The sequence below is a fragment of the Sapajus apella genome, unplaced genomic scaffold, assembly GCF_009761245.1.
Source record: "Sapajus apella isolate SASKATOON/1434 unplaced genomic scaffold, GSC_monkey_1.0 scaffold3, whole genome shotgun sequence".
NCBI classification, from domain to species: domain Eukaryota; kingdom Metazoa; phylum Chordata; class Mammalia; order Primates; family Cebidae; genus Sapajus; species Sapajus apella.
Window position 1 is genome coordinate 9,497,597 of NW_022436943.1, and position 23,849 is coordinate 9,521,445.

The following is a 23,849-nucleotide window of genomic DNA, read 5'->3' on the forward strand; positions in this document are numbered from 1 at the left end:
GAGCAGCGCAGTTTTAGGTTTGAATCCGTCTTAGCAGTCTTAGAAGTAAGGTCAATTCATGTAACGTTCAGAGCTCCTATTTTCAAGAGATGCTCTTCAGTAGAATAATATCTATCTTTCTGTATTTCACAAGATCAGAAATAATTTATGTATGCTAGTCACAGTGGCTCACACCTGTAATCCCAGCACTTTGGGAGGCTGAGGTGGATGGATCACCTGAGGTCAGGAGTTCAAGACCACCCTGGTCAATATGGTGAAATCCTGTCTCTAATAAAAATACAAAAAAATAGCTGGACATGGTGGTACATGCCTGTAATCCCAGCTACTCAGGAGGCTGAGGCACGAGAATTGCTTGAACCCAGTAGGTGGAGGCTGCAGTGAACCAAGATTGCGCCATTGAACTCCAACCTGGGCAACAAGAGTGAAACACCGTCTCAAAAAAAAAAAAAGTAAAAAAGAAAGAAAAATAATTTATGAAACATTTACCCTGTAATAGCACTCAAATGTGTCATTAGTTGACTAGAAGAAACCCAACTTAAATCTATATAAGCACAGTAAAAAGTGTTTGCACATGCTAATGAAAGGTCAGGGCTGTCATAGTCGTCATTAGGACTCAGTTTCTCTCTACTGTGCATTTTGCTGGGTTGGCTTCATTCTCAGGCTGTGACAGTCTTGGGAAACTACAGAGGAACATTATCTCTACTATCATCAGTTTCAGCACAAAAGAAGCTTTGGCTTCCTAAAAGGTCTCATACATGTACTGGGACCCAGACTGACCACTCAGGTCATTTAGATTGCCATTACCATTTTAATAATAAATAGCTGGCCCCTTGTATAGTAAACCCATATCCTTATGCCTAGAGGTCAGATCTTACTTTTGAATCAGTCACTGGCCAGGTATATGAAATTACACTAATTATCACATCTTGGCCCACAAAACTTCACCTGGACCCATAATTATAGCTAGATTCTGCTCCCACCTGTTTCACATTAGAAACTGCAACATTTGTTGAAAGAATAGAAGAAAGACAATGTCTCAATGCCTGGGCACAATTTCCAGAAAATGTGGTTTCATTGTTAGAGATGGAACCCTAGCATTAGCGTTCTTTTAAGCCCCAAGGTGGTTCCAATAGGCCTCCAGTTTAAGAATCCTGGTCTAGGGGTATTCGGTCCCCTGATCAGCCTGGACACCATCCACTGTTCCAGGACTAGATGCTCACCTAAATCACTTGTACTAGATATGGAAGACAGGTTGTTTCCCCAAACTAATCTGAGATACAGTTCCTAAAAGCAGCAGGGATGAGTCATAGCAGATAAAAACAGAAGATAGACCACATACCTCATCCTGACACTCACTACCAATGTATTTTGTTGCAAACCTTGCCATGTTTTCAACGATCTAAAATTAGGTCATGGTGCTTCCATATGGACAGCTCTAAATGTCATAGGGAGCATTATGCTAACTGCATAAATAAATACAGGGTCCTTTAATACCTACACCATCATTGTTTTTCATTAAAGAAAAATATAAAGGGAGTCAAAAGTACCAAATGAAGCTTGGCCCTGTAGTGAGGGGATGGGTCATGGGATGAGGGGAAGTGGAGAAGGAAAAGACAGGAATGTGTCATTTCTGTGCTCCTCTACATTTTCATGTGGGTAAGGAAAATATACTTTAGACTCATTTAGGAATATTTAGATGCCATTGTTCTTGGAGAATAGTTACTAGCAGGAAGATACAGTGATTAAGGGAATTGAGTTCAAGATATGTGGCTAATGCTAGGATTCCATATCCCCAAGGCTGAGAACATACAGGGAAGCATTCCCAGACAAGCCTTTAATCTTTGCAATGCAGTATGCTCAGGAATTTCCACTTATTGTTCTGCATGTCACTAAGCTGCCCTCAGAAGTTCAATGAAGCTCAGCTTTCACACACAGGTTTTGATGCCAGTAATGCCACACATTCTGCATAATTGTAAGGAACATCCATCTTTTGTCTGCAGCCCAAAACCTTGTGGTTTGAACATCCAGCCAACCCTATGGCAGCTTAAAATTTGCATGGTTTGGGAAGAAAAATTCTAGGTGATCCCTTGGAGTACAAGGCCAAACATTCTCATATTCCACCCCAGTGGATTCGGTTTTTATATGGCAAGTCATGCATTTCAGGTCTCCACCCTGTCTCAATGCTTGAGTTTTCATGTTGGAAACAGAAAGTCTTTCCCCCAAGTGGTCATTCCGGCTGCAATGCACATTAAATGCTTCAGAAACAAGAGTCTAACACTGCTTAGCTTGTACCCATGTTGGTGACATGTTTTAAATCAATGACATTCTCTACAAATGTTTGCTTATCTACAAAATATATTTGACAGTGAAGGTCTTCAAGATATCAGTTAAAGAACGTCATGGCAGATACTAAATATAAAGGCTCTTACCTGATATTACTAATGAGAAGTGCAGAATTTTAAAAATATTTTTAAAAATACAAGTGGTTTCTAGGAAATATTTGAACTGAGTAAAAGAAGGACCTGAAGTTTCCTTTATCTTTCTTTCTTGAAATTAACACATATACATGTAATTATATACATCTATATATTATATCTATTTACTCTGGAAAGGGGTAATCACCCCTTTGGCAGTCTGGTCAAGCTGCTGGACTCCTTCCCAGAACGCATTGTAAAAATCAGTAACAGACAATGCATACTTTTATAAAGAAATAAAGTATATTAGAACTTATGAGTCCAGGTGGAACTCATGAAGGTTCACCTGAAGGTTCTCTGGGTCTAGGTGAAGAAGCTAATCTTATGTCATCTCCCTATAAAAGTTTTATTCAAAGGCAAATTTGAGGCATTTAAACAAAATATGTTAGAAAGTGTCTTGGCAGGGGAAACAAATTTAGGCATTCATAGGTAGATAATGGGCACAGCAGTAGTAAGTGTGGCAGTGAACTTGTGAGAGGTCGGGGCTGTGGCAAAAGTGAGTAGCCTCTCTTAAGGGCCTGCAGATTTTGCTGCATGGGAATGTAGGCCCTGTATGGCCATGTCTAGATTTTTCAGGAGAAGCTAGGCATCTGGACTTTTATATAAACTACTCATATCTGTTACTCTTGGTTGAAGAAAAAAATTAACATTGGGACAAAGGAAACATATCTTTTACTAGATTTGTCAGGAGGTAAACTTCAAGAAAGTATGAGAAATTGGAAAAAATAAATTATGTTTATTTTAATGTATGTTTTTACTATCAGTATCTTTATTACATTTATTTGTATAATAAAACACAAGAATTAATTTAAATTCGGTTTCCTCTCTAGAGTGATCACATGCTACAATGGAACAATTGGTGGCTTCTAGAATGTTTTAATTCTTCCAACAAACATTTATGTCCCAGGCAATACACAAGCTGGAAATAATATACAGATTAAGACATTGTCTTGTTTCTAGAGCTTACAGACTAGGGTGGAAAGAGTTGTAGCAAGATATTATAATACAATGTGTTAAGGCCTATCAAAGAGATATGTAAAAAGTACAAAGGGAGTAGGAGAGAATAAAACATCTTCCCAGGAGATGGGGAGCAATTCTCAGAGGATAGATCTCTTTGAGTAGAGCTTTGTATCAAGAAGCCCAGTTTATTTAATAATCTAATAGGACATGATGAAGAATTGGATTTCTATTCTGAAGAAAACAGAGGTTCTTTAAACAATTCTGAGCAGGATCAATACATTCAGATTTTTATGATTATTCTGACTGCAGTATGGAATATGGCCTACAGGCGGAGACAGAGTAAGGAATGAAGACTCACAAGATGATAATGATATCAATAGTTCAGACAGAGAATTAGAGCAGCTGCAGGGCCCATGAAACAAGACTACTTGGTTAAAAAGATGGGGGATAGAAACAAAAGAACCTGGCAGCTGATCGTATGCTAATGGGCAGGGTGCCAAAAGAGAGGAAAGAGTTGAGAATGATGTGCAGGACTTTCTAAGAGAGGTCGTCTAGTATAAAGGTGAGGGCATAGTCTCAGGAGCCAGATTACCTGAGTTCAAATCCTGCCTCTTCCACTCATTGGCTGTGTGACTTTAGGCAAGTTTTTTGTCCTCTCCCAGCTTCAGTTTTGTATATATGTCAAGTGTTCTTACAATAGTGCTTGCATCTGTGTCTAAAAATTACTGTTGTTATTAATTATTATAATTCTGGTTAACATGGAGGTTTTATTCAGTTTGTTTTAGAAGACACTGCATTTGAAGTACATTTAGAACATCCTAGGTTAGCAAAGATAAATATGTGGATCTCCAAGGTCACTCAGGGAACAAGGCTGATAGAGTCAATGTTACCTTCAATACATAGCTTCCAAATTTTCCCTGGGCATTACTACCTGCCAACATATAGGGGACATGAGGATCACACATGACTTTTATGGACTAGTATACCTCTGCTCATTTTCCCTTGGCCAAAATATAATCACAGGGCAACACCTAACCTCAAAGAAAGCTGGAAAAGGTAGTCTTGCAGTGTGCACACATCACATTTTAATGATAATCTGGCTGGTTTTTAAAAAATTAATAAAGAAACATGTAGATCTCAAGTCGAGAAGAAAGTTTCATTAGCACGAAGAGGATGATTATGATCGTTTATACTTTTAAAAAAGGCCGGGGTTTGAGTCTCCAGGACACCATTGTTTAGTGGGAGGCAAAAAAAAAAAAAAAAAAAAAAAAACCAAACTGCAGAGAATCGTAAGAAGGGAAGGACATACAGGTAGCAGGAGAAAAACAAGAGTGGTGTCTAAAAACCAAGAGAATGAAGGATTTTAGAAAGACTGTAGTCAACACAGAAAAGGCTACTGATAATAGAAAAGCATCTATATTTAACAATTAGAAAACCTTTAATAAAGATTTACTTTATTAAAATAAATTTAAAACAGTTGCTTAATATTTGACATATAGAAAACACAAATGAATTTCCATTATCCTTCTTAATTTAAATGGAGTTCTTGAGAAAGAAGAATGAAAAACAGCTACTAGATTGAAACATATAAACAATCTATCTTTGTAGGTCAAAAAAACACATTAAATTGGACAATTTTATATAATTCAACTGCTGAGTAACTGAAAAGCTGCTTCAAGTTAAAAAAGGTACTTGATCCTATTGTTTGTGTTATGATGCAAGAACAAAAATTATCCTTCTCTTTTCTAATTTTCCTTAGAAAATTAGTTGATAATAACTGCCAACATTGTATTCATACAAATAAGAGATAATGATATCTAAACGCCTTCCTTCCTTTGTATCCCTCTCTAGTTATTTTACTTGTCATTTTGCCTTTGAATCTAAAAACTGCAGGGATGAAACCTGAATGCAAAAGTAATTTAAAGGGAAGAATAGTCACGTCTTTCCAAAGAAATGTCTTCTATTACCAATAACATTGGTGTTATGAAAAGTCTGGTTATTCTGGCAGTGTAGAGTATAAAGTGAAAATGTTAAGAGAGTTGGTCAGGCGTGGTGGCTCACGCCTGTAATCCAAGCACTTTGGAGGCGAAGGCGGGCGGATCACCTGAGGTCGGAAGTTCAAGACCAGCCTGACCAACATGGTGAAACCCCGTTTTAAAAAAAAATAAAAAATAGAAAATAAAGGAGTGTTGGCTTTGGAATCAAGTCCTGGCTCCACTACTTATCAGGTATGAGGTCCAGGGAAAATTTCTAACTCTTCAAAGCCTCCATTTTCTCTTGTGAAAGATGGAGAGGAGACTGCTGTCTCTCAGGATTCTGTTAGGATAGGGGAGATCTTGTATGTAAGGGGGTTAGGGAAGTGCCTCTTAAAACACATGGTAGCTTATGGCATTTCACTTTTGAACTCTCTATACATAGTAGATGACCATGAAAAAGTTTGAGAAAATTGTTTTTAAAAGAATAGACATTTTTTAAAAATTAGACTTATCATTCACAGACAAAAACCTTTAAGCTTTTGTAGTCTTATCTATTCACTGGTACCCTTCCAAGAGACCCAGCAGCCAGATTCATAACTCCTCAAGACACAAGGGCTGGGTGTGTTTTGTGTTTCCCATCAGTCTTGGGACTGGCCAATGTGTCCCTTTATAACCAGTGAAATACATGACTCATAAAACAAAATCCCTCAAAATCTATATCCAAATAAAAGCCATATAATTAACTACTAAAACTTATGCATAAATAATATCGTTAATCATATACCATAGATAACTTTATCCTCAAATTTTCTTATTAACTTGATACTTTCCAAAGGTTTAAAAAATGGAATTATTATTTAAAACACAATTCTCTTTCATTTTACATTAAAGTAAAGCAAAATAAATCTATAACATGCTGAAATTATCTGGTTAAAAAAACCAGTTCATCACCTAAGTTTTGAAAATACATTGGTGGTGTTTCATTTTGAATGTAAAGTTGAATTTTAAAAAAGGCCAAAAATACCCAAACCTATTATTTACTTTGCATTTTTCTGAAAGATTACTATGCTTTGCTATTGGCAAAATGGTCATTAAAAATGTAATATAAGACTATTCAGTGAAATGGAATCCCATAAAGTATGACAGTATTATGGATCTTAAAGTAAAGCCACTAGTGCAGATGTTCCTAATCATACTAAAAACACAAATTCACAAACCAGATTGTTCCAGCTACAGAATAATTTAATTGAAAGAGTTGTTATAATTGAACAGTGTGAATAATAGTTAAAGCCAAGGAGGTAGTGAAACTGCGAGGAAATATAAACCTACAGAGTCTTTGCCAAGGAAACCGTTCTAAATTCTTAAGGTTCAGAAATTAGTTCCTTTCCTTGCTACAGATAGAAATTTATTTGAATTAGCCAAGACCTGCAATGATATATCTTTAAGGCAAACACATACAAACACATGCACGCTAGGTCAGTAGCTTTTGCCAATAAAAACACCTATCTAAATTCAGAATATCACTTAGTCTGTTTGGGGAAAGTTAAAATCAGACTTCTCACCAGTTTAAATTTCTTATTAAGAAATAGATCTAATAGGTAATGTGCTTCAGAAGCAAATCAGCATACACAGTAAAACATAAGCTCTAAGGACACACAGGATTCTCTTTGCAAATACTGGTCTTGGCAAAGAGCCTCCTTTATGTACAGAAAGCTTTGTTCCTTGTTTATAGCAACTCTCAAGGCTACAACAGGTAATTGTGTGCAGCTAATTAGGTTCCAAAACGATTAGGTTCCAAGCCAGGAGTATTTTATAGCTTGATTCAGTGAAAGTAGGAAACTGTATTAGCAAGATCATGTTATAAAAACTCACTCTCCCACAATTACTGATCTTTCACTCTAAAGAAAGTATGGATTTGAACACTGCAAAAACGTAATGTCATTCAGAAGTTCATTCAATGCTTAATAGCTATCAAAATATAGAGAAAAAAAGACAATTAGAAAAACTCTTGTCCAAAGATATCCAATATGCTTATTTCCCAAAGCTAATATCCATTTCTTTATCTAAATTGTTTATTTCAGGTCACAATATTCTTCCAAGAAAGCAAAGTGACATCTACTCTGCAAAACAGAGGAAAATCAAAGGCAATACATTACCTTGGGTCACCTGTTGAACTGCCAACATTATCCCAGACACAGTGTCTGGAAGCAAATTTTCTTTCAGATTGTAATGCGGTGCCCAATCCAAAATGGGTAGTCGCCTTCTACACCACTGTATAATATCTTCACACTGGGGGGTATGCATCTTGCTCCAAAGCATGCTTTTCTTTTTCTTCTTTGCTCCTGTCATTTTTCAGATTTCCTCTTGAAGAAGTAAACTTCTCTAAACAAGAAAAAAAAATCATTGCAGAACACCTCCTTTCAATGCCAAGCTCCAATTCGTCTGTGGTTTACAATGTCAAAATTACCCAGAAAATAAGTAAATAAAAGAGAGAGAGAGGCAGAGAGAGATTAACAGAAGCACTTCAATATATGCATCTGGGCTGTATGTCTTTTTATGATGCAACTAATTATTCTAGATTTAAAAACTATAGATTAAAACCTTGAACTCTTATCTGAAGGAGAAGTAGTTCCTGTTCATGTAATATTTTTTCTGGTCTTGGAAAAGTAATGGGTTCAGTGTTAAGTTGGTCTACAGCTCTCTCGCCAGTAATTCCCCTTATATTCACTGTAGTCTTATGTTTTTGGCTGCAATCCCAATGGTTAATGAGGTAGTTCTGGGCGTGTGCTGGAAGTGGGCTGGGCTATGCTAATGAAACCAGGAAACAGCCAGCTAGTCCAGTCTCTCCCTACAAGCTATGCAAAATCATAAAACTGTCAGAGGGATCTGTTGTGCAAAGCATATTCAGAGAATCCAGCCCTATTTCTTTGGGAGCTATATATATTCAACATTATCAGATGACTGGCAGTTCTACAAAGTTCAGAAACATAGCAGGGCATTGTTAAAGGTCCTTATTTTTACTCCCAGGCAGATGAGGTTTTCATTCATACAGAAACATTAAGATAGCTACTGCCCAGTCTGGGAAAGGAGTAACTAGTTCTCATAAACAACTGAAATTTCATCTCATGGGCTAAGAAAATAAGAATAGCAATGAACAAATATTTGTGACGGGAGATTTTCTCTGTCTCTGAAACTGTTCATTCAGTTTTCTCCAATGGTTTCTCTCAGTCCTATAATTCATGCTGTTGTAACCAAAACTTATTGAGGAATGGCATATGTTTATTGTTTGAAGTGTCCTTAGCTTTTTTTATGGTGCTGCCTTCTTTTTGCATAACTTTTGGGGGTAGGTGTTCTCTTTTTAAGAAGGGGTGCTACATTTATAATAGAACACACTGTCAACAATTTTTTTTATGATCATTTCACTTAGCCTCCAAAAGAAAAAAATAAAAGACTTAAATCTATGAACTGTGCCATTGGAATTAAACCAAAAAGCCAATATACTAACTAAAATTGTGGAGCCAAGGAAAAGAATACTATGTATATAGTTTGCTGAGCCCTTAATGCCCATCCATTTGGAGAATAGAAATCTGATTTCTGGAAACCTTTATATAACAAAGTACTTGGATCCCTTGGCTACTTCTAAGGTCCCCTGCTGTACTTTTTCCTATTGTTTTTAAATTAAAGTGAAGAGTTACTCTCCATCTTCTAAAGATGACATCTCTGGCTTTGTATCTACGCAAAAAAAAAAAAAAAAAAAAAACCTTTCTTTTAAAATCGAATGAAGAGACGTGGGGGGTGGGTGGACTTTGGTTGTACTTACAAAATAGAAACTGCTTTGTTTGTACAACTGTTTACATTATATTAAATTTCTAAACTATTCAGTAGTTCAGGTTTGGGGCCTGTAGAGAAAGCCCCATTTAGAGACTAAGTTATAGCATTTTAATCCCATCCTCTTGGCATGAGAGATGGACTCAGCAAATAATTGTAAATTCACTCTTGAAACACTATATTGCTTTTCCTTCACAAAAAACAATCTTTACTTTTGTTTAATATACTCCATTTAGTATATACTCAAATTCAGAAGCTATACATACATTGATTATGTATTACCTTTATAATAAAAATAAACACTAGAGATTTTTTTTAATCCTATCTAGGTCTTAAATTCAAATATATGTTAATAAAATGAGAAAAATAATTGAAATCTTAACCGAAATAACCAATTGACATCTATTATTTGTGTAATTTCAATCATTTTCAGATTTGTGTTAAATTCCAGTAACAAAAAATTCACATGAACAGGATTTTATGAATTGAAGGTGTACAGAAGTACCTAAATCATATAGCACAGGCAATTGTTCTAAAACATTTTAAGATCAGGAAAGGGTAGAAATTAGTTTAATAAAATGGTTCTGAAGTCTCTCAATTGAAAAATTTCTTAACATTAGAATAAACCTTTCCTAAAAATATTTTTGAAGCTTAAATCTAGAATTCCAATTCCAGATTTTTTTTTTCAAATTCCATGTGCACACATATTTTTAAAAAATGCCAAAAATCTCACTCCAGATCATAGATCACTCCTATTTATAATCAGCAATGCCAGAAAGAAAGAAAAAACATTATGAAGAAATTTATTCACACACATAAGATTCTCAGGGTAACTTGAAAAGCCTGTAAAATTCAAGAAGGATAAGTATATTCATTCAAAAGTTTCAATGACTAAAAGTAGCTTACTGTTCAATACTATGTACCATCTATATGGAATATCTCTTTCTAATCATCTGGGAGAATACCTATCCAAATAAAAAGATGAACTTGTTATCTATCTTCCACTTCACACATGGATTAACAGAAAGATTCTTTGTAAAATCTCATTTTGATTACATCACTGATATGTTTGAATTTCAGTCATCTCCAATATCAAACTCAAACTCATTAGCAGAAGAAATGCAGTCCTCTGTTCCCCTACCCACCTTCTACCCACTAGCTTCTCATTAACTGTAATTCAGCAAGTTTTTATTGAGCAATGTTAATTTGATTAAGTGCCACAGAAGAGGGAAGGGAAAGCAGTAGATAGCATCTCTATATTCTAGGAGTTACTATTTTATGAAGAAAATCAATAACTAACTCAAGGCAGAGTGTGATAAATAAACAGTCAAGTCACCTAATAAATCATACAGGAGCTCAGAAGATGGAGAGTTGCATGCCCTTTGAGGAAAAAAAAAAGCATTTTGGCCTGCCAAGACTCTCTTGCAGCAGGTAAGTATGCTTATGATCTCCTGCCCATTATTTTTACTCTTTCTTTTTTTTTTTTTTTTTTTTTTTTTGAGATGTAGTCTCGCTCTTATCGCCCAGGCTGCACTGGAGTACAGTGGCACAATGTCGGCTCACTGCAACCTCCACCTCCGGGGTTCAAGTGATTCTTCTGCTTCAGATTCCCAAGTAGCTGGGATTACCGGCACACTAGTCTATTTCTATACTAATTTCCCCAGTTAGATGGTCTTTTACATCTTCTGCACATTTATTCAATATTTACCTCTTCCGTGAAACTTTCCCTGGTTTCTCCAGTTTTGTTCATGCTATATAATAAACATTCAGGTAACTCTCGGTTTATTTGTGGGTATAGAGCTGCAGTCATTTTCACTGTTTATTGGTTTTCTTCCTTTAAATCTATTTCATGTGATTTTTATCCAGTCTGACTCATGAGATTGTACATTCCTTTTGAGTAAGGATTATTCACATAATTTGCTTTGCTTCTTTTTTAGAATCTAGTAGAAGGAGCTGCAGACATTGGATTCACTCAGTAGTACTAACATACAAATGTTCCTACTCCCAAAAGTACCCAAAAATCATTTAGTCTGTCTCATCCTGGTTTCCAGGTTGTGCTGTTAAAGAATCAGATAACCAGGTGGAGAGAAAATGAAAACAGATGTTCTAGGAGAAAAATAAGATGAAATTTTATCTTTGTTTGCTCAACTTCTCCCAGTTCTCTTACAATCTAAGGAAAGTTCTTTTATCAACACATTTCTTTTTTCTAATATTATAAAATCTGGAGTATGGAGAGAAGAAAAACCAGATGGGAAATGCAGAAGAAACAGAGGAGGCAAAGGGCAGATAGAAGCCCTCGTGGGTTTGGGCTTCAGAGAGAATTTTCAGAGGGTTGGCATGCGAGGGTCTCTTGGGCAATTATGAAGTGTGAGGGAATTTGGCCAGGCTTAATTGAAGAAAGACACTTTTGAGAAATGTTGTGCAGGTTATAAATTAAATCATGTTTAATGGTTTCAGAGAGACATAAGTAAAGTGAAATTCTTTTCACAATACTTTTTAATACTTTTGATTTTGACATGAGGCTTCTTTGAATGTGGTATCTGTGGAGACTGGGACACCTACGGTACTGATTTATATCCAGGCTCCAATGAAAAATATAGATCAGACATTGGAAATTATCAACCCCAAACTCATACCTAACTCAGGAAGTTGATATACAGCATTTCTAAGAGGAGGACCCTGGAAGTTCTCATCTGAGTGTAAAGTGAAGTCTGATACTAAGGAAGGCTATACTCTGCTCACCAAGCCACATAGCTGGCATGGGGATACACCCACACGAAGTGGGTAATTTGTATTAAGTCTACCCAACAGAGTACTTTTTTCTAATTTACCCAAAGTACCATGTAGGCACATCCCTGAATCCAACCTCTGCTTTAGTTTTTCCAATTACTAAAATTAACAGGCTTAGAAAAATAACCTATTCCAATTTTCTAACATTGTGATTGTTAAAACATGTTTTCCCAATTATTGAGGCAAAATCTGCTACTTAAGAGCCTAATCCCAATGACACATAACACATAATTAGTTCTTCAGTTTCAGGCCTAATTAATTTAGTGTAATTCTCTAAAGAGTTCTGATAGTTTATGGTGCTATTTATTTCAAAAATGCTCTTACATTCAAATATGTATGCACATATATAAGCTAATTACAGTCCTGAACAGTACCAGTAGAGTAGAGTGAGCAAACTTGTACGTTCTTAACAATGTTTGCCAACTTGTCTTACTTTGCTTTCTTTGGGTTAAATAGAACTTTCCAACATGTTTCTTTGGTGTATTTGTTTCTTTCTGCTATTATTTCACATTCTGTGATCTATTTTGATACATAACAGGGGCCAAAGTGACATAAATCTAGTGAAGTCACAAAATGCCTAGGGACCAGGTGCAGTGGCTCACACCTGTAATCCTAGCACTTCAGGAGGCAGGGGTGGGAGGATAACATAAGCACAGGAATTTGAGCTCAGTCTAGGCAATGTAGTGAGATCTTATCTCTAAAAATAAAGAAATAACTTAAATAACTTAATTAATTAATTAATTAATTAAATTGGGTGTGGTAGCTCATGCCTGTAGTCCCAGCTGCTTGGGAGTCTGAGGCAGGAGGATCACTTGAGCTCAGGAGGTCAAGGCTGCAGTGAGCTGTAATCATGCCCACTGCATTTCAGCCTGGGAAGCAGAGCAAAATCATCTCTCAAAAACAAACACACACACACAAAACCAGCAATTAAAAAACTGCCTAGGGAAAGAATCACTTATACATTCAAACATTAAAAAAATAAAAGAGGGAGAAGGAGAAAAAGGAAAAGGAAGAGGAGAAATAAGAAAAAAGGAAAAGAAGAAAAAGGAGAAAGGGGGGGAAGAAAAGGTAAAGCAAAAGAGAAAGCAGTAAAAATTAATTAATTAATTGAGGATTAATAAAAGCCTATTCTCATTTCTAACAACTGATAAACAATAAGTAAAATAAACTATGGCCACGTCATGGCTTATGAAGATTTGAAGATGCTTAAAAAGAGATTTACCCAATAGACATGCAGGAAATTAATTTCCCTAAGGACTACATTGTGTTTGTAACTTGCTTTAGCAATCCTATTTCTAGAAACATTAACCTCTGTGCTAAAGGAAATATGTGTATATTGGAAGATTATCATTCTGCCTCTCTTTTGTATTCTCATTTTGCAACCGCATGTACTAAGTTTTTTCAGTTATTCATAATATGATATATTTTTCATCTTTTTACTTGTATTTATGTCTTTATATTGAAAGCAGGTTTCTTTTAAGTTGTATATAGTTGGATCTTGCTTTTTTAGTCCAATGTGACAATCTGTGTCTTATTTATACAATTTACACTTAACTATTTATGTGGTTGGGTTTAAATCTACCATCTTGCTACTTCTTTGCATGTGGATTGTGAGATTTTTTTACTCTGGCTAATGAAAACATGAACTGTGATGAAAACATGGAAACTATGCGAGTTCCAAAGGTTACACATTTAATCATTCCCCAGTGTCCACAGATTCCTCCCATTCATGTACACATTATTACTTAGTTGAACATTCTGCATGTACAGATCTCTGAGGCTCTCTATCGGTGTGTCTCTCCTCTTTCTGGTACTCTGCCATGTGAAATCTAGCTGCTCTGGAGTCTCCAGACTCAGCTCCTTCTCTTCAACCTATGAAGACTGCCAGCCTCCTCCTGAGTTCTCCTCCACCCCCACTCTTCTGCACCATGGCTGCAAACTTTTCTAAAAGAAGATGAACAGTCTTAATGCTTATTTTGTTTATTTTCCATCTTTCCAAGATTACTGTCCTCCACTGTCTGATGTCCAAAATCTTGACACCATTGTTTTATATATTGTATCAGGTTATTTTTATTTGTTTCAAGCAGGAGGTTAAATCTAGTCCCAAATACTCAAAATCGGCTAGAGATGGAAGCTATCCATTACATAATATGGCTTTTAAACTGTCCAACATTATCACCTTCCCCATGACCTGCCACAGCTTGCCAATTTTCATTTTAGAATATGATACCAAAATTTAACACAATTTTTAGCTGTGTTCTGACTTTAAAAGCATAAACAGTGCCGCATAATTAAATTTTAACTTTTTCCATATCCACCGCTGTTTAAGTGATAAATTCTCTATACTTTTTTATGTAGAAGATTTTCATAAAAATTTAAGCATAACATTTTCTATTAAACCTTGTCTGATATTTTGAATCTAGCCAATTAATTCATTGTATCAAAAATTTTTAAATCTGATTGTTATTATCAATACTGATAATTATGCTTTTCACTTAACCTATTAGCTATTCCTCTAAACATTGTTATCTGTACTAGTCAGCTGAGGTGGTTATAACAAAATACTATAGACTGGGTGGCTTAAATAATAATTTATCACTCATGGTTTTGGAGGCTGAGAAGTTCCCGATCAAAGTGTCACCTGATTCAGCTCCCTGGTGAGGGCTCTCTTACTGGCTTGCAGATGGCCACTGTTTCTCTGCATTCTCACATGGCAGAGAGAAAGAGGAAGGAAGCTCTCTGGTGCTTCCTCTTATATGGGTATCATTGCCACCATGATAACCCTACTCCCATGACCTTATCTAACTGGCTCCCACAGGCCCTGTCTCTAGATTCCGTCACACCGGGGGGCTAAGCCTTCAACATATTAATTTTGGAGGAATACAATTTAATCCATTGCATTACTAAAAAACTGATTAAGAATGCTATATATAAGCCTTTATTAAAATCATTTATGAAAAAGAAAAACCGGATATATTTTCTAGTCCCTGTATTTCACATCAAAATTTATTCCTTAGTAGGCATTGTTTGAGAACAATCAAATGGAATTTTTTCATGTTGTCCAAAAAGATATGGAAGCTCATATCAGACTAATTACTGAAATCAAATATATTATGTCTTCAGCAGTCACGTAAATTTTTCATATAGTACTTCTATTAAAAGATATTGAAGTTTGTCTAAAAACTTCATTAGTCTCTGTCCCTGGATAGAGAGTTCCTGCCCGAAAGGGATAATAATTGCCGGGAAAAATGGACTATTCAAAACTATTGTGTTACTCAGAAGAAAAATGGCTAAAATACTCCATAGAGCCTATATTGTTCCAAAGGGATAAGACACCCCCCCCCAAAAAAAAACAAATTTAATGAACACTGTCAAATAGTGTTTGACATGTAGGGGAAAATTTCAAAACTAGCCTCTATCTTGTAATGTTAGCCTCATTAAATTTCTTCAAGTTGAAATAGTATCAAAAGGTCATTCCTAATTTAAAGGAGACAAGTAATGTGAAAATCATTTTTACAGCAGTTCTAAGATATAGTCATTCAGCCTTTTATATGCAAAGTAGGGAATTATTCTAAGATGGAAGGCTTATAATTATTTTAGGGTTCCCTCTTCCTTACAAGGAATGTTTTTTAAGACAATTATTGCATCCATATAAATGTGAGTAAGTGTACAAAGTTAAAAAATAGCCAAACTACTCTCACATATATTAATTGGACATTAAAACTCAAGTTTTATGGCTGGGCGCGGTGGCTCACGCCTGTAATCCCAGCACTTTGAGAGGCCGAGGCAGGTGGATCACGATGTCAAGAGATCAAGACCATCCTGGTCAACATGGTGAAACCCCGTCTCTACTAAAACTACAAAAAATTAGCTGGGCATGGTGGCGCGTGCCTGTAATCCTGGCTACTCAGGAGGCTGAGGCAGGAGAATTGCCTGAACCCAGGAGGCGGAGGTTGCGGTGAGCCGAGATCGCGCCATTGCACTCCAGTCTGGGTAACAAGAGCGAAACTCCGTCTCAAAAAAAAAACACAAAAACAAAACAAAACAAAAAACTCAAGTTTTAAAGTTGACTTTATAATTTTGCTTTCACTTTCAAGCTTTATGGCTTTATATTCTGTGTCAAAGATCAACAGAGCAAAATGCACAACACACTTTGAGAAGAATCCAGATGCTATTTATTTTTCTCAATATTTTTCTTCATTTTTCTGATTGAATAATTACTGTTGTAAAGTAGACAATTTGGGAAAGTATAGAAAAGCATTTTAAAAGATAAAGAAAATATGTTCCATAATCACACTGTTGATTTAAATTTTGGTATAATTTGTTCTAGCTTTTTAATATGAAATATCTTTCTTTACGTAGTTGAGGCATTACTATACATGCAGTTTTTTATTTCACTGAGATTTATATCATAAGCTTTTGTCATATCATCAAAAACTCTTAGAGAAAATAGTTTTTAATGACTGTACAATATTTATTCACAAAAATGTACCATAGTTCACTTACCCAAGGAGTAGAAACTGGTTACTCCCAATTTTTTTTATTATTACAGATAACTCTAGGGTAAGCATCTCTGGGAATAAATATTTATCCAGATTTCTGATTGTTTCCTTAGAAGTAGAACTATTAGGGTCCAAGTGTCACACAATTATTGCTAATGATGTTATTTTGGTTTCTATGTGTCAATGAGGCTTTTCTGGGTCACCATTTTACATGCCCCTGAACCTATAAAAAACTCATCTTTCAAGGGTCTCACTCAACACTGTTGTGTATTGACTTCCACAACGCTTAACTGATGTCTAGTTTTCTGGATCAACTGAATTTCCAGTAAGAATTTAGAGCATTCATGCTTTCTCAGGATCTTAAAGCCATGGAATATATTTTTCTTTTGCACTTGTTTTCTCTTGATAATTTACATTCCATAACTGAAAACCTAATTTAAATATGGGTTACTGCTAATGTCTTGTTCCCAAACAGTACATATAATATTCAGAAATTTGCAGTGCTCAAGCTTATTTGTCTCAGGAGGTCAAATTGAATGGCCAATTATAACTCAGACAGTGGGGTCAAAGTACTGTTGTAGGAAAAGGGACAGTGAATAATTGTAAGTTTCTCATTTATTGGAAGATGCAGAACAAGTTTATAAGCCATTTTAGTTTCTTGAAAATGCAAAATTTTAAGAAACTTTTTAGACTCTCCACAAAGCATTTCTTTCACTTCAAAAAATAGCATATAGGGAATAGTTCCAGAGTTCTTATTCTCCCTATTAATTAGTAACACAGTTGAAATTTACTCTAGGAGTTTCAAAGTTTACATTGCATACAGATTGAGATGATATTTTGTACATATTCACTATATTACTAGCAGTAAAATACATATACTAGATAAACCAATCCTTATGGAACTTTACTTTTTATTCATGTCAAAAGGAACATAACAAAAAATAAATATTTGAAGTGTAGTAATATGGAACCAGACAACCAACCAGCACATTGGCAAGCAAAACTGAAATTCAATCCCAACAAAGCCAAAACTCAATGCCAACTTTTCAAGGTCTTCGAGGGAAGGATTTAGATAAGTAGAGTACCAAGGACAATGCTTGGCACACAGGAGAGGTGCTGATAAATGTTAGTTGTTAGCTTCCATAAATTAATTAGTTGCTAAGATAATTTTGATAAAGTTTGAATCCTTCAGCAGTTTTCAGTTGTTTTTAATATGCCTTAATACATTAAAAACATAAAGGAATAATACCATATATGTCTTACTTCCCACCATTATTCAATTTGAATGGAATGTTTTCCTTTTTCCTGGGATGGACAATCTTACCCACTTTGTAATTCCTTTCAAACCTGTCTACTTAGCCCCTGAATTGAAAAAAAACTCAACCAACCCAAATGCCCATCGATGATAGACTGGACAGGGAAAATGTGGCAAATATACACCATGGAATACTATGCAGCCATAAAAAACGATGAGTTTGTGTCCTTTGTTGGGACATGGATGAACCTGGAAACCGTAATTCTCAGCATACTGACAAAAGAACAGAAAACCAAACACCACATGTTCTCATTCATAGGTGAGCGCTGAACAATGAGAACACATGGACACAGGGAGAGGAACATCACACACTGAGGTCTGTTGGGGGGAACTAGGGGAGGTACAGTGAGGGGTTGGGAGTTGGTAAGGGCTAACATGGGGAGAAATGTCAGATATAGGTGATGGGGAGGAAGGCAGCAAACCACATTGCCATGTATGTACCTATGCAACAATCTTGCATGTTCTTCACATGTACCGCAAAACCTAAAATGCAATAAAATTGTGTATATATATATATATATATATATATATAACTCAAATCCACCCTTGTCAATCCTGTGTGAACACAGATGAATTAGTTCTTGAATTAAAATACTGAAATGCAGAGTTGAGAAGAATTCTGAAGCATTATGTTCAGTAAGAAAGTTTGCATAGATCCATACCTGCCACAGGCATTAGTGGATGTAACCACAACACAGTGTGAATCTATCGTTACTGCTCTATGAATTTTTAGTCTAAGGCAATTCCTTATGAGAGCTAGCAGAAATATTTTCTCATATTTTCATCTATATATCATTTTAAACAAACTGTCTCTGTGTATAATCTATAAAAACAAGATTTTATTGCTCTTAAAACTAGGGCCAAAATAAGAAGTAATAAATATGCTTAGTAGTACATAGTACTTATGCCTATCACTCCTTTTAGATGTCCATAAAGAAATAATTATTTTTATGGATCATCTACTAACTTGTATTTAAAATAAAATCTAATTTAATATATATGTCCAAAGTTTTCTATCCTATAAATGTTCTTATTATTTGTAGTCACTCTCTTAATAGGCTGCTTTAAAAATTATGCAGGATGATCAGATTTTTTTTGACACATTTTCTATACCCAAGAAAGACCTAAGAGTTCTTAGGTCTTCCTTGAGGGAGAGATATAGTTCAAGATACTTAACTGGGATTGTAGGAGTCTTTAAAACCAAGAAGCAAAGACATAAGAGTTCCAGGTCTAAACTGCCCTTCTTGAATGTATTCTTGATGTTAGTAATAAGGCAAATTGTACATATGACCTTTCCCACATTCTAATCAAATCTTGTGCAGATAATGAACAAAAAAGTCAATGTAACAGAAGTGACTATATCATATACATTAATAAAGCGATATCTGAACCTGATGAGCCACTTTGGCTATAGAATAAAGATTATTTTCATATCCCACCTCCATTCTCATGAGCACTGTCAAATGGCAACCAGTGGAAGACAGAGAGCTCGTCAACTTATCCATAGTGAAGAAAATAAAGAATACCACCCAAGAATATGCCTTTTATTTCTTCCAGCCCCAGGATGATCATCAGATAAGGAAAGTGAAACAGAAAAAGAAAGGGAATATAATATCTCTCCTATGAATTTTTAATTCCTTTACAGATTCCTCTTATTTTTGTTGATAATGCAATTAGATTGAAAATCAAATGGGATAGATTCAAGAATGTAGCAGTGGTAAAAGCAACATAGCAAAAATTGGGGGGCCCAAAATGTCAAAGAGGAATGTTTTCATGTGACTACATATATGGTGATACTATTAACACTATTACAAGAGAGACAGAGAACGAGAATCTTGGAATCCACCGCAATAAGGTGATGATTAAACCCTAGGAAATAATACCGATAGAGTGAAGTATGGGATTAAAGATGGAAAAACATCAAATACAGAGAAAATAAAGGAAGATGAGGGCTTAGGAAAGTATGGAATTTAGCTATTAGAAAGTTGCTGAGTGACCTTTGGAAGAGGAGCTTCATTATAATGTTGGGTGCAGAAACCAGATTGCAGTTGAAGAGTGAATGAGTGATAATGAAATAGGGGGTATGCTTTCAAGAAGTATAATCAAACAGGGTGCAGAGAAAGCTTGAAGTTTTTAAAGGTAGAAATCTCTAATCATATTTATAGAGGAGGAAAAGATATGGGAGAGAGAAAAAGAGTGAAAATGAGGCAGGCAGGATGGTGCCAGATGGAGCAAGTCTGGAAAGAGGCAAGAAGTAAAGGGATAAAGGGCACCAATTACAAGAGCATCCTTTAAAAAGATAAATATATATTCCTCAGAGAGAAGTATCGAATAAGGAGAGAATCTGAGAGAGAAAAGAAATTGAGTTTTTTTTGTTAAACTGCCCCAACTTAATTGAAGTAATAGTTATGTATTGCCAGATTTAGCAAATAAAAATATAGGTCACCTAGTTAAACTTGAATTTCAGACACACAAGAAAAAATTTTAGTGTAACTATGTCCCACACAACATTTGGAATATACTTACATAAACAATAAACGATGTTGTTCTTCATCTAAAATTCACAGTTTTGCATGAGATACACAGTAAAAAAGTCATTCATCAGACATACAAATTTAATGGGCATCCTGCAGATTTTGGTGTAGTGAATGGGATTGGGAATACCACAACAGAGCTCAGGGCATGCTCTACCCCTGGCCACCGGCTTGCTGTGTTACCAGGGAGCACATCTGTCAATGAAAGCGGGTAGTAGTAACAGTCAAATGGGGTTTGAATTCCAGTTCTGCCACTTAGCTTTGTATTCTTCTGCAAGTTTGGTTGACAGAAGGATTAAATAAAATAATTTACCTAAAGTACAAAGCACAAAGGTTGTCACAGAGTAAGCAATTGATGAATAGTAGACATTGGTGTGGTGAGGAATGGCACTGGGAGTAGAGGCTGTGGTTTTTTTTCTGCATATATATAAATTTTTTGTAGTAAATAGTAACATCAGAACTATTTGTAATAATACTGACAATCAGTATTAGTTGGGTTTCAGAACTGGTAAGTCGGACACTCATGTTTAAAGGACCCTTCTTGCACTAACTCTTAAAGCAACAGTGTCATCTAGTGGCTGTGAAGTCAATAACGAACAATTAAGAACACCTGGATAAAACTTGTGACGTTTTTATCTGCACACAAGTTATTGAATTTATATCAGTGACGAATGTTGATCATATTTTCTATAACCTATTACATCAACTCATCTCATTTTGTCTCATTAAAATGATGCACACTCTACAACATGAGGGCATTGGATATCTTCTGTCCTTACCTACCTCTATTAAAGAAGCATACCAGGAGGGTTTAATTATGAAATTATTCAGATGGACTTTGGACTTCCTGGGCCTTCTCCTAATTCTATTATTCCCCGAGAACTTTGGCAGAAGGGGAGGAAAAGTGAGCAAAGCTGGAAATATGAAGCTTGAGGCTTTCTCAATTACCAGCTTCAAATTGCTTTTCATTCTATTTAGGTTGGAGGGTTCTATTTTCTTTCTCATGCAGTTAAGAATATCTATGCTTTTCTTTTGGAAAAGAAATTTTCCCCAAACACAAATTAAGATATAAATATTTGGTTACAATTTTTGTTTCTGCATTAATTGGGGACCAGTGTCTATTCCAGATATATTACGTAGCTTCTGTCTTGAGCGCTTTTGAAAGAGATGAGAGATTTATAGTCCTAAAGTTATGCATGTAAGTAAAATTTTCAGAAAGTAATGAATAGGGCAGTTTTTGTTCACTTCCAGAAATGTCAAGAAAAATTAAGTTAAGAATCCCAAGTAGCTTATAGGGGAGACTTCACTCTGCCCCCATTTAATCTATTTGTTATATGAGAATATTATAGAAGTCATAAACTAGAATCCCATGGTCTAATGGTCAAAATATGGTTAAATTAAGTAAACTTGGCATTAAAACTGGTAATAGATCAACTCAGATACGGCTCAAGAGTTATTAATCAATGACTGTTGGGAGTATTTCCTGAGTTTGTGAGAAATACATATATTTTAAACATCAGTTTGAAATCAGTCCTTTTAAAAGAACCAATCTTTTTTAGGTATTTTTTTAAGTCCCCAGACAATAATTTCCAGTTACCAAATATTTCTGTGGCTCCCAGACCTTTCACAGTTTTTTCTTCCCCCAGACTCCCCTTCACCCAAAATCTCTCATAAATATTTCATAGCTGACACTGTTTCACAATATTCCTAGACTGGTGGGAATTCTAATTTTCTCTTTTCCTCTTGATAGGCATGAGTAAAGATATGAACATGGATAATTTATTAGAAACTGCATGCCAGATTCCTTAAAGTCAGTCCTAAATATGAGTGAGAATTTCCCTCCAGGAATATTTCTTTCCATCTCCCCTAGTTCTCCTTTTTCTCTTGCTGTTTATTTTCAAGCCCTCAATGAATAGAGCTTAGACATAATTCTACCTTGCAGAAATTCCAGGCACTTGGACTGGGCATGGTGGCTCACGCCAGTAATCTCAGCACTTTGGGAGGCTGAGGTGAAGGGCTCACTTGAGACCTGGGCGTTATGGCAAACCCAGTTTCTACAAAAAAAATAAAAAATAAAAATATTAGCCTGGCATGGTGGCTCACACCTGCAGTCTCAGCTAGTCAGGAGGTTGAAGTGGAATGATAACTTGAGCCAGGAGGCAGAGGTTTGCAGGAAGCCAAAATCACACCACTGCACTACAGCCTGGGTGACAGGAAAACGCTATCTCAAAAAAAAGGAAAGAGAGAAAGAGAGAGAGAGAGAGAAGGAAGGAAGAAAGCAAGGAAGGAAGGAAGAAAGGAAGGAAGGAAGGAAGGAGGGAGGGAGGGTGGGGGAAGGGAGGGAGAGAGAAGAGAGGGAATGAAAGAAAAAGAGAGGGGGGGAGAGGGAGAGAAGCAGGGAGGGAGAGAGAGAAGAAGAGGGAAGGAGGGAAAGGGAGAGATAGGGAGGAAGAGAGAAAGGAGAGGGAAGAGAGAGAGAGAAAGAAGGAAGGGAGGGAGGGAGGGAGGAAGGAAAGAAAGAAAAAGAAAAAGAAAGAGAGAAAGCAAAGGAAGGAAGGGAAGGGGAGGGGAGGGGAGGGGAGGGGAGGGAAGGGGGACTGTTTAGCAACAATGACAAGCCTATTCATTGAATGAGAAGATTGTTTTCAATTTTTCCATTTGCAAAAAATATAGGGTTTTCATTCTGGTTTGGCTGTTTTATTTAACAGCATCAAATACTTCAACATTTAATATCTGAATTCCTTCATGGGACTTGAGAATGAGGCAAGCATTTTATGAAGCTGAAAAGAAGGCAAAAACAGGTGTCTTTCACTGCCAAGTCTCTGCCCCACTTTCATTTTAAAAAAAAAACTAAACAGAGGGCCACCCCATTTTAATACATGCAGTAACAATGACTACCTCTCATTGCTTTAGTAATGGCTAAATGGTAGGCAACTACTCTACTTCTTAAGAGACCTGGAAGAACTTCCTAATGCTCTAATTAATGGAGGGGTTAGTGGCCCACCCTGAAAAATAACAGCTTTAATATTTTGAGCAGAATTAAGAAAAGTTTGTGATATGTCCAATAGACTTGCTTAAAGCCAATTAAGTTACAGAGCTCAGGAGCTCCAAAATATATTCCTAACCAACATTTCACACTCAGAAAGGTGGTAGTCATCCATTGAAGGGCATGAAAAAAACAGATACAAGTACTTTCAGAGAGTTGAGGATTATACTAGTTAAAAAGAAATTAAACTAAGTTAATTAGGAAAATGATTTCAAGATTCACATAAACCGGTATTAAATCTATTCTTGTTTCTGTTTTCTACATCTGCCCCTGATCAATTTGAAATAAGCTCATGTTTCTGGAAACCCAGATTAGAATCTCATCCTTAAACTTTTGGAGAAGAGAAGAGCCCAAGGACAGAGTGAAGGCGGTAAAGAGAATGGAAGGCTGTTCCGGGGGCTGGAGGACAGTAACTCATTCACAT

At 35.9% G+C, this 23,849-nt stretch overlaps 2 protein-coding genes across 4 annotated transcripts in view; both read right to left on the minus strand.

The window, feature by feature from the left end:
* Positions 1–23,849, minus strand: part of SLC26A7 (solute carrier family 26 member 7) — a 193,189-nt gene that overhangs the window by 137,028 nt on the left and 32,312 nt on the right. For 2 of the 3 annotated variants that reach the window (XM_032249456.1, XM_032249457.1), the window contains exon 2: positions 7,567–7,792. In XM_032249456.1, the coding sequence (XP_032105347.1) occupies positions 7,567–7,759 (193 nt within the window). In that variant the 5' untranslated portion in view covers positions 7,760–7,792. Of the gene's footprint in view, positions 1–7,566; positions 7,793–8,011; positions 9,158–23,849 lie in introns of those variants that run through there. The other variant, XM_032249452.1, reaches the window with a different exon arrangement.
* The window catches only part of LRRC69 (leucine rich repeat containing 69), a 128,245-nt gene continuing 112,107 nt past the window's right edge, over positions 7,712–23,849 (minus strand). The window contains exon 9 of the mRNA XM_032249470.1: positions 7,712–7,792. The gene's annotated coding sequence lies outside the window, so the exon portion shown is untranslated. The remainder of the gene's footprint in view (positions 7,793–23,849) is intronic.